Source organism: Penaeus monodon, chromosome 14 (assembly GCF_015228065.2).
Source record: "Penaeus monodon isolate SGIC_2016 chromosome 14, NSTDA_Pmon_1, whole genome shotgun sequence".
Classification (NCBI taxonomy): domain Eukaryota; kingdom Metazoa; phylum Arthropoda; class Malacostraca; order Decapoda; family Penaeidae; genus Penaeus; species Penaeus monodon.
The window spans coordinates 37,922,438-37,936,481 of NC_051399.1; the positions used below are offsets into that span (position 1 = coordinate 37,922,438).

A 14,044-nucleotide genomic window follows, 5' to 3' on the forward strand; every position below is an offset into this window, starting at 1 on the left:
ATTAGTACAGGCTAGCAGTATCTGGCAAGTCGGGGAGCGAGCTCATCGATTGGCTGGATAATGCTGTACTGTCTATGATCTATAGGTTGTGGCTGCTGGTTTTGACGTGATCATGACTGCAAATGACGCTGGGTCTCCTTATATACTGAATTTTTCATTATACAATATATGTCTACAGAGGCACCCATACTCACTTTTTCTCTCATTCACAAATACACACCGACACTTCCTCGAATCCCAGTCACACAATGCATACGCCTTTCACATAATTCCACCGGCAGGGGACTAATATATTTCACTTTTATATATTCTATCTATACTTCTGTATTCTAATTACAATGAAGTTGGAGTCATATCGTCCATCACTTGTTACTCATGATGATAAGATACAACATTGTATTCCTTTCTCAACAGCAAATAAAATGTACAGAATGTGATGTATGGTTCCTCGCATTGTAGGCCAAATAAATGTTGATTACGACATAGAAATGTTTGAACACATCTATAAATGTATTTTAGTTACATAATTTTATACATTTTTTTATATCAAGTAATTCAGCAGCCAAGGTGACTTTAAATATAAAGTCGATGCAAATATTTTAGTCGCATGCAAATCTACTAATGAAAACATCGTTTTCTGTCATCAAAACGAGAGCAACACTCCGAAATCCCAGCAACAGATGATTCTGGTAATGACTTCATCCACACGTTTCTTTTCTTTAGTTCTTGAGATGGATCTTCTTATCTTTTGAAACGTTCGTTTAGTTGTTATATTATGATATTAGAAAGTTATAAGATTTGCGGACCACCTTTGTCCTATGTGTCTGTTCTCACTTACTGAGTGTATGTGCAGGTTTCCAGTATATTATTAAAACAACTTTAATCTCACACAACATCCTATCACATACATATTTACACATTGGTATATGCCTATTACTTTTCCACCCTATAAACACAGGGATGGCAAAACAATCTCTTCAAATGTAAACTTACTAAAAAGCAATTTGGAGTTGTAATCTTTCTGAAGTGAAAAGTCAGTCAGTACTGAATCTATATCGTAAATGATTTCAGTCATCCTGTTTCAGTCTGTTTGACTTTTTATAACATAAGAAAAAGAAATTCCTGTAGATTTGACTCCAGTGTGCAGAGTAGGCGTTACCTCAAATGATGGTATTCCCGGGAAGTAAAGATATTTGTCGAGTTGGGAATATGAAAGTGGAGATTACTGAGTCCAAGATATGCCACTTGCGCCTCAGACATTCATCCGGACAATGTTCTTTCTACAAATGGAAAATGAGCACAACCTCCCACACTGTCAAAACATATTTGCCTGTTAACTTGCATATCTTCATTGCCTCAGCTTCAGAGCAATTAGTTCCGGATCATAAATCACAGAATAATCACTAAACCACAGGGACAGGTCATGATCAAGTTCATCCTTTTTTTGCGTCGCCATGCCCTAAACACGACCCATATTCCTGCTCATCGTCTTTCCTCCTGGCCATGGCCTCTCCATGATCCCTCTACCCATGGACTCCCTCTTCCCCCCGCTCATGGCCCTTCTAAAGGCCTTCTCATTGGGAAAACCCGTTCTGAAAATTACTGCAGAACAAGGTGATATTATTATATTTTTCTGTAAATCTTCAAGGAGTGGGAGGTAAGGGCAAAGGGCGGGCTTCGGCTAACATGAAAGTGACGTGTCTTCTGATTACGTGTTAGAGATGACCTTCCTTTATCTTATTCTACTTCCCCCTTTATTTCCGATTTTTTTCTAAACGTATTAAAATATCTTTTTGTTCATTTATTTATTATTATTACTTTTTTAATATTACTATTTTCGAATTTCGGTGAACGCTGGCGTCAATCTTGCCAGCGTTTCGCCGCCTAATTTGTACAACGGCGTCGGGGAGCTTCCCTACCCTTGCCTGCAGCACCACTACAGCGCCCTTGCAAACGCTGTTACACCACCCACGCTCTCCCCTCCGCCCGAGAAACCCATCCCGCCCACGAGGGAAACGTACACAACGGACCGCCACTACGCCTCACAAAATACTACAGGCGCCAAGAAGAATCACATCTGCCATGTCCCGGGATACGGCAAGCTCTATGCCAAAACGTCCCACCTGAAGGCACATCTGCTTTCACACACCGGAGAGCGGCCTTTCGCGTGTCACTAGATGTACTGCGACAAGGTGTTCACTCGCTCCGATGAGATACGATGCGTAATTGATATTTTTTTCGACGGAATGAAATACCTTTGTATCGTTTTACCAAGGTGAACCTATAAACACCCTGTAGGTGCCATGCAGATTACAATAAAATGAAATATTTTAAAATTCATGTAGTATAGATAATTTGTAATCCATCCTCAGCAAACAGTGTCGGATTACATGTTAGTAATGAAATACACAAGCACACTATATATGCATATCTATTTATACACTCACATATGTCTATCTATCTATCTGCATGTGTATATATATACATATATATAATATATATACATATATATAATATATATACATATATAATATATATACATATATATATATATAATATATATACATATATATGATATATATATAATATATATACATTTATATTTAATATATATATATCAAATATATACATATACATATAAATTTATATATATACATATACATATATATATATGCACATACATATATATCTACATATACATATATACATATAACTGTGTGTGTGTGTGTGTGTGTGTGTGTGTGCTTTTATGCATTATGATTTTTACATGAAGCGTCACAACGCAACAAAGAAAGACAATCAAGACTAGAGAACTGAAATAGAATCTCAGTAAGTTTCAGGGCACTTAAAACTATTAACCATCCGACAATTGAAAAAGTTTGCCTACCTCTCCCCCATCCTCGCATTATCTATCTCCTAAACTTCTTTACAAGAACAGTGAAGAAGTATAGACAAAGGCTGCAATGGCTATAGCACTTACGTTCCTATCCCTTTCATTTTAGGGAATACTGATGTTTCCTATTTACTTTTTGAATTATAAAGTTACGGAGAAATGCAAACTATGGAATGACGCAATATCAGAGATAAAATGGAGGCCGGAAGGAAAGTCACAATACGGGTGAACTTGATGGCTTGCCTTCTCGAAACATTGGTGAGCTGTTTACAGTGGTGAGTTTCAACTTGACACTTTAACTTATCAAGCTAGTCCGTGTAAGTAAGCAATATTAGAAAATCTTGGGAAAAAAGGAAAAAAACATGTGAAAGAGTATGAGAATGATGGAGATTTTTTTGTGTCAAGAACTGTCAAAATAATCCCCAAGAATTGGCGGCATATTGTCTTTGGTTGCTAATAGAAATTTCTTCCCTGGCCTCGTCATGTGTGACCTGAAATGACCCATTGTGAGAGCCACCGATTCACACCTTGTCGCGAACTCGTTTTTGTCGGTCACTTGAACGTTCTACTTGTGTTTGACCTAATTCACACGTGTTGACGTCATTAACAGTTGTAGTTAGTACTTGTTTTGACAAATTTTAACAAATGAAATGTCAGAACAAGAGATGAGAGGAAAAAGGAGTATAAAGAACTAAATTATATGTTTCATTACTTTTCTGTTTCTACTTTGATAACTAAAGTAGACTTTCAGTAAGATGTGGAATTCTAAACGGACTGCATGAAGGTCGATGGATTTTAAACTGCTAGTCACTATTACTGATAATGATGGAGGGTAAGCGAAAATTTAAGAGAGCTTGACTTGACATGATATTGTTCTTTTTCATTGAGCATCAATGCATCATTTCAACACTTCACTAACGCTGGACACACTCAGCTTCTCATTCTGAACTTATAAAGGTCCTTGATTTGAATGCAGTCATATATTCTAGGGTGCAATGACAGGCGTTTAAAAGTAAACAAATCAGCATCTCTGATTTTTCCTCAGTCATTAAAAAATTGGTTCCGGGTCATAAATCAAGTAACAATGAAGAAGCAACAGGTGATGAAGAGGTCATAATCGAGTTTAGCCTCTTTGTTTCTCGCCGCGCTCCGCCCTCGACCCCTCCTGCCCTGCGCCCCAACCCGCCCCTGGCCGCTTTTCCCGCCCCTCTGCACCGCCTTCAACAAAGGAAATCGTCTGTTCCGAAAACAGCGATTTGTTGTATGAATTTGAATGAATCTCGTCTACAGACTCCTTTTCTCCAAGACGTATAAATAGATTCTTTTTTATTATCATAATTCACAAGAAGAAAAATGTGTCTGACACAAATACCATGACCACAGCTTATAAGTTAATGTACGTCGTAGGCAAGAATAATATACAAGAGCAAAGAAATAGATATATAGATTATCCAGATAATTTCTACAAATAATAATGACAGGAGACTAATAAGCGACACGGTATACCGCCAGCATTTTAGATTCCTAGGATAAAGTGTGCTGATGAAGTTGGCGGATGGGCGCCGCTACAAAGTAGTAAGCGGTACAAGAATCAATAACCCTGTCATATTAAGAAGCTTGTTTCTTGTATTATTTCCAGTCTCAGTTGTGAGGGTGGAGTTGAGTGACTGTCTGGGAGGAAAACATCTGATGAGGGAGAGGGAAGAGGTATATATGTGTAAAACGATATATCGCAGATATATCGTATACAGGGGTAACGTATCGGCCTCTCATCCGAGGGGTCGGCGGTTCGCGCCCCGCCCAGGCACGAGAAGTTGCAATTATCGCCTGGAGGTTACTGCTGTGGCTGGGCACCACGGCGGGTAAGGACTCGGTTCAGCCGAGTAGCACCAGCTGATACACGTGAGCGAGTCGGCATTAGTCGACACAGGCCGGGCTCCCCTCATGGGTATAGCCTGAGCGAGGCTGTTCCGCATATCGGACTTGTCCTTATCGCAGATATTATTTGGCAAGCAATGAATACATTTAATCATATTTCTTACTTTACAATCATAAAAAAAACTTATGAGCTGAGTTTGGAGAAGTTACCATTAAGTCATTAAACTTTTTTTTTACTCACTGACTCGGTGAAGTGATATATTGGGCCATCTTATATGGCGCATATGAATATTTTAGTAATGAATAGCTGTCGCTCAATGTAAACCGAATAAGATTAAAAGAATTTGCTAGTCTGAGAGCCATATAGGTTGACAATAACAAATTCGTGACAATCAACAATTTATCAATAGTAGTTTTCGTTTACTCCCTCGAATATTTCATTTTTAAACCTTTATTTTTTCATATATTACGCGATCGTGTTTATAGGCAGTGTACGGTGTAAACATTCATATATATATATATATATATATATATATATATATATATATATATATATATATATATATATATATATATATATATATATATATATATATTTATATATATATTTATATATATATATATATTTTTTTCAACAGCCATTTATTCCACAAAACACTGCCTCCCCGGCGGGGAATCGAACCCCGGTCTCCCGCGTGACAGGCGGGGATACTAACCACTATACTACCGAGGAAGATACATATAGATAGATAGATAGATAGATAGATAGATAGATAGATAGATAGATAGATAGATAGATAGATAGATAGATAGATAGATATAGATATAGATATAGATATATACATACATATGTGTATATATATATATATATATATATATATATATATATATATATATATATATATATATATATATATATATATATATATATATATATATATATATAAGAAAACACGAATATAAGGAAGGCCTTTTCACTGTATTACTTCAGGATGGCATGGATGTGACCTCTCTTCTCGTAATTCTCTCTCTCTCTCTCTCTCTCTCTCTCTCTCTCTCTCTCTCTCTCTCTCTCTCTCTCTCTCTCTCTCTCTCTCTCTCTCTCTTTTTCTATCTATCTCTCTCTCTCCATTATTTTCACCGACAGTTACTGACGGAATATATTCTTCAAATTTTCAGATTTGCAAATCATGAAAGATGAGTTGTTTACCTGAACATTTAATTTATGACCTGAAGTGACCTCTCGCGAGGGCCACCGATTCACACCTTGTCGCGAACTTATTCAAATCGGTCATTTAAAATTTTTCTTTGAGCTTGACCTGATTTTATACTTTTGACCTCAAATGATTAGCAGATGACGCCGGGTTTTCTCAATCTCTGAACTAATGATTATGCAATGCCTGCATAAAATGGGACTAACTTTCAGTCTCTGTCCTACACACAAACATCTTCCGTACATAAAGGACTTTTTTTCTAATGAATTTATTTTTGTTTATACTTTTGAATTTCGTTTTTACAACTAAACTGGAGTCATACATTATTAATCGATGACAAGATTCAAGTCAACACTATTGTGGGGGTTCTGAACAGCAATGACGTATGGTGCACGTGTTCCACGCATTACGAGTCTGAGAAGTGTTCATTATAACATAGAAATCCTGTTTGTATAGATTCATAACAATTTCATTAACGCCAGACTGATACGCTATCATATTATGGTGAAATTAAATCCATGGATGCTGTGAGTAATTTAGTAACCAAAATGACGTTAAATGTTGCATGCAAATCGAATCTAATCATGGTCGTCTCTCCCAAAAAGAAGACCAACATTTATTTCGAAACCCCAACGATATGTGCTTCGGGTGGTCTTGCTAATGTCTCGCTATGTTCTATGTGATTTCATGATCCTGAGAAGTTATACAATTTTGGGAACGCGTTTTCAATGCTCAATTTATCGGTTGTGAGTGTATGTTGCCATTCTGTCATTGAAGTGGCATTAATCTCACCCTGCTTCATTCCTGTAAATACTTTTGTTTTGTATCTATGAAATCAAAGGAAATGAAATGTTAGGGGCATCCCCGTAGACTTACCACACTAAATGTTAATCTTGGTCAGTCACTTCATATATCGTTGAAAAAAGTCGCTGCACATGTACTGATGCCACGCTTCATCCGAATATTGTTGATTCTTTTGTGATTAAGGGAGAAGCACTTGTAACTGGAAATTGACCCCAACTTCCCGCATTGTCAAGGCATATCTATGTCATCTGTCTCAAGCAAAATGTTTGTCTAAAGCAAAAAGTTTATTGACTATTTACTATTGAAAATTTGGCTTATAAATTACAGAATAATCAGTAAACCAGAGGATGAGATCATGATCAAGTTCAAAGCCTTTTGTTGCATCGCCACGTCCTATCTTCCCGCCCATGGCCCCACCTCCCGCCCACGGCCCCACCTCCCGCCCATGGCGATTCGTTCTGCCCATGGCCCTTCTTCCCGACTTCTAACCAGCCTTCTCAGAGGAAATATCTATTCTCAAAATGCTGCAGAAAAGTGTAAAATTCTTTCATTATCCACTACCCTTCCCATCTTTTTCAATCTCAGTGGGACAGTAGGCAGTTCACACTTAGTGATGAGGGTAATTTTTTTAAAAGCTATGTTCTATATGTCCCAACCTGCTCAGTCTATTTATCATCTGGTGACGCAATGAAGAGCAGTCCGGGAGGAGTTGAGTGACTGTCTGGGTGGAGATCCTGTGATGAGGGGGAGGGGGAGGGAGGGGAGAGGGCGGGGAGGAGAGGTGGGAGGGCGGGATGTTCCAAGTGGTGGGCGGCGCACAAACACTGAAGCTGCTCTTTCTCGTTTCATTTCGAAGTTTAGTTTCACTTATGTGTAATGCTTTTTACGTTTGTGTTTATATGTATGCATTAAAATAAAAAAAAAAAAAAAAATATATATATATATATATATATATATATATATATATATATATATATATATATATATATATATATATATATATATATATATATATATATAGATATGCATATTAACACACACACACACACACACACACATACACACACACACACACACACACACACACACACACACACACACACACACACACACACATATATATATATATATATATATATATATATATATATATATATATATATATATATATATATATATTATATATATATATATATATTGATATATATTAATATATATATATATATATATATATATATATATATATATATATATATATATATATATACATATGTGTGTGTGTGTGTGTGTGGTGTGTGTATACATATTGATATACATGTGTATGTATATAAGTGTGTGTGTATATAAATGTGTGTGCATATACATATACCTACACACACACATAGATATGCATAATAATATATAGATATACAAATACACACACGCACACATATATACAGTATATATATAGTACATATATATAATATATATATGTGTGTGTATATAAACATACAGATGCATACATGCACGCATACATACATACATGTGTGTGTATGTGTGTATAATGCATACATATATATATATGTATATATATATATATATATATATATATATATATATATATATATATATATATATATATATATATATATGTATGTATGTATGTTATACACACCCATACACACACACACACACACACACACACACACACACACACACACACACACACACACATATGTATACATATACATATATCTGTGTATGTAAGTATGTGTACATATATGTGTGTGTTTGTGTGTGTGCGTGTAGTTCCATTTCATAAACAGGAAGTTTTATTCATTAACATTTCATTAAATCCTTTGTCCGGAAAGTGGGCTAGTCTATAATTTGATATGCAATCACACAAAAAACGGTTATCATGCAGAATTTGTTCCATGAAGAATTGGAAGTCTCTATTTGTGAAACTAATAACTTATGTTGACACTGGGATACTTTACTTTTTATATAAAGAGATGCATTCCATTCAAAAATAGCCTAACGAAAATTATCTTATAAGACAAGGTAATCTGTTATAGTCCATCCCCTCAATTTCTTTGTTTTTGTTTCATTTGTGGAATTTACAAACGCTCACTTGATTTAAGGCTCATCTGCCTTTTCTTTCGATATGGGAAGGGCTAATACGCACAAGTTTCAAATATCAAACAAATATTATCAAAGTAACATTTTACTGATTTCAACTCACAGGGTGCATTTACAAGGTTCACCAATAATTAACGAGAATATATGATGCAAAGACACATACAGAATCTGAAAGTATGGTTTTGAGAATTCTCCTATATACGGTTAAGTTCCTGAAAATCCGTTTCAGACACAGGCGAGTCTGGCAGAGTTACAGAGAAAAACTCTGTTTCATCGTCACACATTTCCACGTCAACGTCGTCACCTTCGGCAGGAGTTGCAGAAGCAACACGGGCGCGTCGGTTCTCGTGTGTCTTGACGTGTTTGTTCAGGTGATCAGAACGCATGAAACGTTTTCCACACTCTTCACACTGGAAACGTTTTTCACCGGTGTGCGTTCGCAGATGGCGCTGAAGTTCGTCGGATCGAGTAAAGGCCTTGTTACAGAAGATCCAGTTGCACACGAAGGGGCGTTCTCCACTATGTGAGAGCAGATGTGCCTTCAGGTGAGAAGTCTTGCCATAAACCTTGCCACATCCTGGAACATGGCAGATGTGCTCCCTCTTCTTGGTAGCTGAAGTGTCTCTTGAAGTGTCCTGGCAGTTAGGACAACGGCATCGTCGACAACGCCGAACACTGACCGATGAGTGAGCGGTGAGGAGAGCGGCGGCGATGTTGGTCTGTTGCTGAACAATGGCATCCTGAGTGACTGCGCCCGGAATGGGCTGAGGAACAGCTGGACTCACGTGTGCCACGCCACCCAGTCCGAGGCTGTCGTACTGGTGACGGTGAAAGTGGTAGTTGGAAGCTGTATGTGATGGCGGAGTAGCGTAAGCGGCACTGTTCCACCAGGTAGATGTGTGCGGCTCTTTCGGGGGCGTGACGGGTTTCTCAGCCGGAGGAGAGAGCATGGGCGGTGCAATGCCGTTGGCGAAGGCGTTGTAGTGATGCTGAAGGTACGGGTAGGGAGCACCACTGACGCCGTTATAGGTGGGCATTGACATGTGTCCAAAATGTGCAGTGCGAGCGTCGGGCGGCGGTGATAAGGGTAAAGCCTGTTGATGGAAGGAACTGAAGTTGCTTGTGTTGAAAGAGTTGTTGGCACTCATGGCTGACCAGTGAGGAAGCTGAGATTCTGTCAGTGTACCACAGGCAAACATCCTGATAATGCTGATTGTAGTGCTAACGATGAGCAGCGAAAAGTGATGCTGACATTTACCTGTGTCAGGTAATATACGTAGACCGCAATAGTCGACAACCAATGAGAACGCGAGCTATGACCTCCATCGTAGTTGCCAACTCTGTTATTTCCACCAGTATTTTATATTAGCGATATTGTTATCATATTATTATAGCTTATAACATTATATTGTATTGAGATATATATTCCTTAAATATCGTATGATATGTATTTTTATTTTATCTTTTAATCTGCATTCTCTTTACTAGAGATGAGAATGGGGTTAATCATTGATATAATAATGTTATATTAATATGGCAAATTGTATCATATATTATATTAGTATAACATGATATTGATATAATTGAATTAGTACGATACATCAATGCAGTAATTGATATGATGTTGACATAATAATTGGTATAATATGATATATTAACTGTGATTGGTCCGATATATACTGACAACAATGTATGATATAATAAAAAAAAAAAAGTGATTTAAGTATAATATTTTTTATGATCCAAGTATAAAAAAATTATGATCTAAGTACAAAAAAATATGATCTAAGTATAACAGTTAGTATGATATTAGTATAGCAATTAGTACAAATCTAGTATCACAGTATACTATTAGTATTACAATTATTGTAATATAAGTATAACAATCAGTATGTTAGTAAAACAATTACTATAACACTAGTATAACAGTTAGCATGTTATTAGTATAACAATCAGTATATATGTGATACAATATAAATATGATAATTGAAATGATATGCAATATCAATATTGGGATGGGATACTGCCTGTTCTTTTATCTCGTGAGTAAAAGGGGAAATTACAGCCAACTCTACCATGAAATCCCTCAGTTCGGCGAATAATGTTGGAACGAAGCACCCATTAGGGGGGGGTGATCTCGTAATTCCTTCTCATTTAGCCTTAGCTACAGGAAATTCGTTCCGGGTCATGGAGCAATCGAAGAATGACCAGGTCATGATTACGGCTTCATTCCAGCTGATCACCTTTACGCTCGCCGCACCCGCCCCTCGGCCGGCCTGTCGCCTCCGTCTCTCCCTCGCCACCTTTTAATTCTTGTGATCTGTATTGCGTCAGCTGTAGATGGATTGCATGGAATGAGCATTGCAATATGTGGTTGGCGTACCTTTTCTGCCGCCACAGGAGCAACCATTACCCTACACGGAAGTGTTTACAGGGAATACATACATTTTCTCTACTTATGCAGTTATTTCAATAACATCATCAGGCCTTTATTCGTGTATATCTATTCGGATCAAATCGAAAAGAAACCTGCGTTTAATCCTGAATCACGTAGAATCAATGTTTGACTGCAGGAACAAATTAGCCAAGCATGAAGGTCACCAAAGGTCACCCGTGCTCACGTCCTTTACATAGCGACAAATGATGATTAATGATGCATCATAATTAGCATAACTTGCTTATCAGGATGTTATGATTATGACCTCTCTACTCATTACTCTGTCTCTCTCTTCTCTATATTATTTTCACTTACTCTTAATCAAAATATATAACGCATCTTCAAAATTTTAGATTTGTAAATCATGAAAGAGGAACTGTTTTCCTGAATATTTCATTAATGACCTGAAGTGACCTCTCGCGAGGACCACCGATTCACACCTTGTCGCGAACTCGTTCTTGTCGGTAACTTAAACGTTTTCCTTGTGCCTGACCTGATTTTCAAGTAGTGCTTTCCTTAGCAGTTCTGGCGTTTCTGATCTCGAATGATTACCGAGAATGACTGCAAATGACGCTGGGTCTTCATACATACTGACTTTTTTCGTTTTGCCTACAGTGGCACCCATGCTCACCATTTCTCTCATTCACATAGACACACTAACAAATCCCAGTCACACAACACACGCGGCGGCAAGGGGCGAGTGTATTTCATTTTTCTATATTCTATCTATATTTCTGCATTCTAATTATAATGAAGTTGGAGTCACATTGGTCATTGCTTGTTACGCATGATGATAAAATACAAGTCACAATATTGCATTCCATTTTCAACAGCAAATAAAAAATGTGCTGAATGTGATGTATGGTTCCACGCATTATGGGACTAATAAATGTTGATTACAACATGGAAGTGTTTGAACGTGTTTATATGTTTTAGTTATGACAGAATTATAGTTGCATTCAAATCTACTAATGAAAACATCGTTTTCCATTAAAAGAAGAGCAACACATCCGACTCCGATAAGGACTTCATCCACATTTTTCTTTAACTCTTGGGATGGGTGTTCTTATCTTTTGAAACGTTTGTTTTGCTGTTATATTATGATATTAGAAAGTTATAAGATTTGGGGAACACCTTTGACCTATGTGTCTGTTCTCACTTACTGAGTGTACGTGCAGGCTTCCAGTATCTTATTAAAACAACTTTAATTTCTCATCGCATCATATCACATACATATATAACCATTCTTTTCCCATCCCGTAAACAAAACGAACTGTACAAATGTAAACTTATTAAAAGCAATTTGGAGTTGTAAATTTTCTGAAGTGAAAAGTCAATAAGTATTGAATCAACGCCGCAAATGTTTTCAGTCATTCCTGTAAGTTCTATTTGAATTTCTTATACATAAAATTAAATGTAAAGGAAGTTCTCGTAAGCTTGATTCCAGTGTGCAGAGTAGGCGTTAAGTCATGTCAAGTGATGGCATTGAAGGAAAGATATTTGTCGAGTTGGGAATATGAAAGCGGAGGTTACGAAGAAAAAGGGTATCCATTGAGTCTAAGATATGCTACTTGCTCCTCAGACATTCATCTGAATAACAATCTTTCTACAAATGGGAAATGAGCACAACCTCTCGCATTGTCAAAATACATTTGCTTGTTAACGTGTACCCTTTTTATGTCTTCTTTGTCTAAAGCAAAATGACAAGGCTTCAGACCAAATGATTCCGGATCATAAATCCCAGAATAATCAGTAAACCACAAGAACAGGTCATAATCAAGTTCAACCTTTTTGTTGCCTCGCCACGCCCTAAACACGGCCCATATTCCTGCTCATGGCCTTTCCTCCTGGCCGTGGCCTCTCCATCCGCCCATGGTGCCTCCACCCATGGACTCCTTCCTACTAATGGCCTCTCCTCCTCCCTACGGTCCTTCCTCCCGCTCATGGCCCTTCCATAAGCCTTCTCAGTGGGAAAATACGTTTTGAAAACTATTGCAGAATAAGGTGAAATTCTATTTTCCTATAAATTTTCAGGGAAAAGGGCAGACTTCGGCTAACATGAAAGTGACGTGCCTTCGGGTTACGTGTTAGAGATGACCTTCCTTTCTGTTATTCAAAAATGGGTAGTGCCCCCTAGAGTTCAAGCTCGTCCCCCGCAAGGAGCCGTAAGTCGGGGCGTTATTAATATTGTTTTAATAATATTTTGCTTTTATTTTGATCATTTCTTTTTAAACAAACGCAATCTGTTTTTTTCCCGTTTTTATTGTATAATTTTATCTGCCCTTTGATGTTACGCTTTGTAGATTCCCATTTTTTATTCCCATTTCATTTTAACGTTTATATATTTACTTCTGAGTGTTTTTATGTTAATTTTTAGTTAAACATTGTAAGGTCCAGCGAACCAAAACATTTTGAAGAATTTATAGACCATTTTCGATTACAAATAAGAACCAGACACTCGGCAATCGCTTTCGGTAATTATCTGTTTACAACCAAGAAAGAAGTGTCAGCATCCGTTTTTTTCGCTGGTTACTCTGGAACCGATCGTTTTGCAAGACCCACTGAGTCTCCGTTGCAAGAGATAAGTAGAGTTTTGTTTATGGCCACGGGACGTAAGGTCATTATTATTTAAAGGGTATGTGCTTTGTTTTGCTGGACCGTCGTAGGTTTTTTTATGTTCTTTTATTTCATTTGCTGTTG

At 37.3% G+C, this 14,044-nt stretch overlaps 2 protein-coding genes and 1 non-coding gene across 3 annotated transcripts; 1 reads left to right on the top strand and 2 right to left on the bottom strand.

The window, feature by feature from the left end:
• The first annotated feature begins 1,514 nt into the window (after positions 1 to 1,514).
• Positions 1,515 to 2,177, top strand: LOC119580702 (Krueppel-like factor 13). The gene is made up of 2 exons (XM_037928800.1): positions 1,515 to 1,657; positions 1,874 to 2,177. The coding sequence occupies exons 1-2, from the start codon at positions 1,515 to 1,517 to the stop codon at positions 2,175 to 2,177; spliced, it is 447 nt and encodes a 148-aa protein (XP_037784728.1).
• A 3,255-nt stretch (positions 2,178 to 5,432) lies between these two features.
• Positions 5,433 to 5,504, bottom strand: Trnad-guc. The gene has a single exon. It is a non-coding gene; the product is annotated as a tRNA-Asp (tRNA).
• Positions 5,505 to 8,976: 3,472 nt separating this feature from the next.
• LOC119581272 (transcription factor Sp5-like) lies at positions 8,977 to 10,125 on the bottom strand. Its single transcript, XM_037929665.1, has one exon. The coding sequence runs from the start codon at positions 10,104 to 10,106 to the stop codon at positions 9,102 to 9,104; it is 1,005 nt and encodes a 334-aa protein (XP_037785593.1). The 5' UTR covers positions 10,107 to 10,125; the 3' UTR covers positions 8,977 to 9,101.
• Positions 10,126 to 14,044: the final 3,919 nt, after the last annotated feature.

Coding starts and splice junctions, on each gene's coding strand:
- LOC119580702 (XM_037928800.1), top strand. CDS start 1,515: ATGATCCCTCTACCCATGGACTCCCTCTTCCCCCCGCTCATGGCCCTT. Junction 1,658..1,873: donor AAATCTTCAAGGAGTGGGAG/GTAAGGGCAAAG, acceptor CAATCTTGCCAG/CGTTTCGCCGCCTAATTTGT.
- LOC119581272 (XM_037929665.1), bottom strand. CDS start 10,106: ATGTTTGCCTGTGGTACACTGACAGAATCTCAGCTTCCTCACTGGTCA.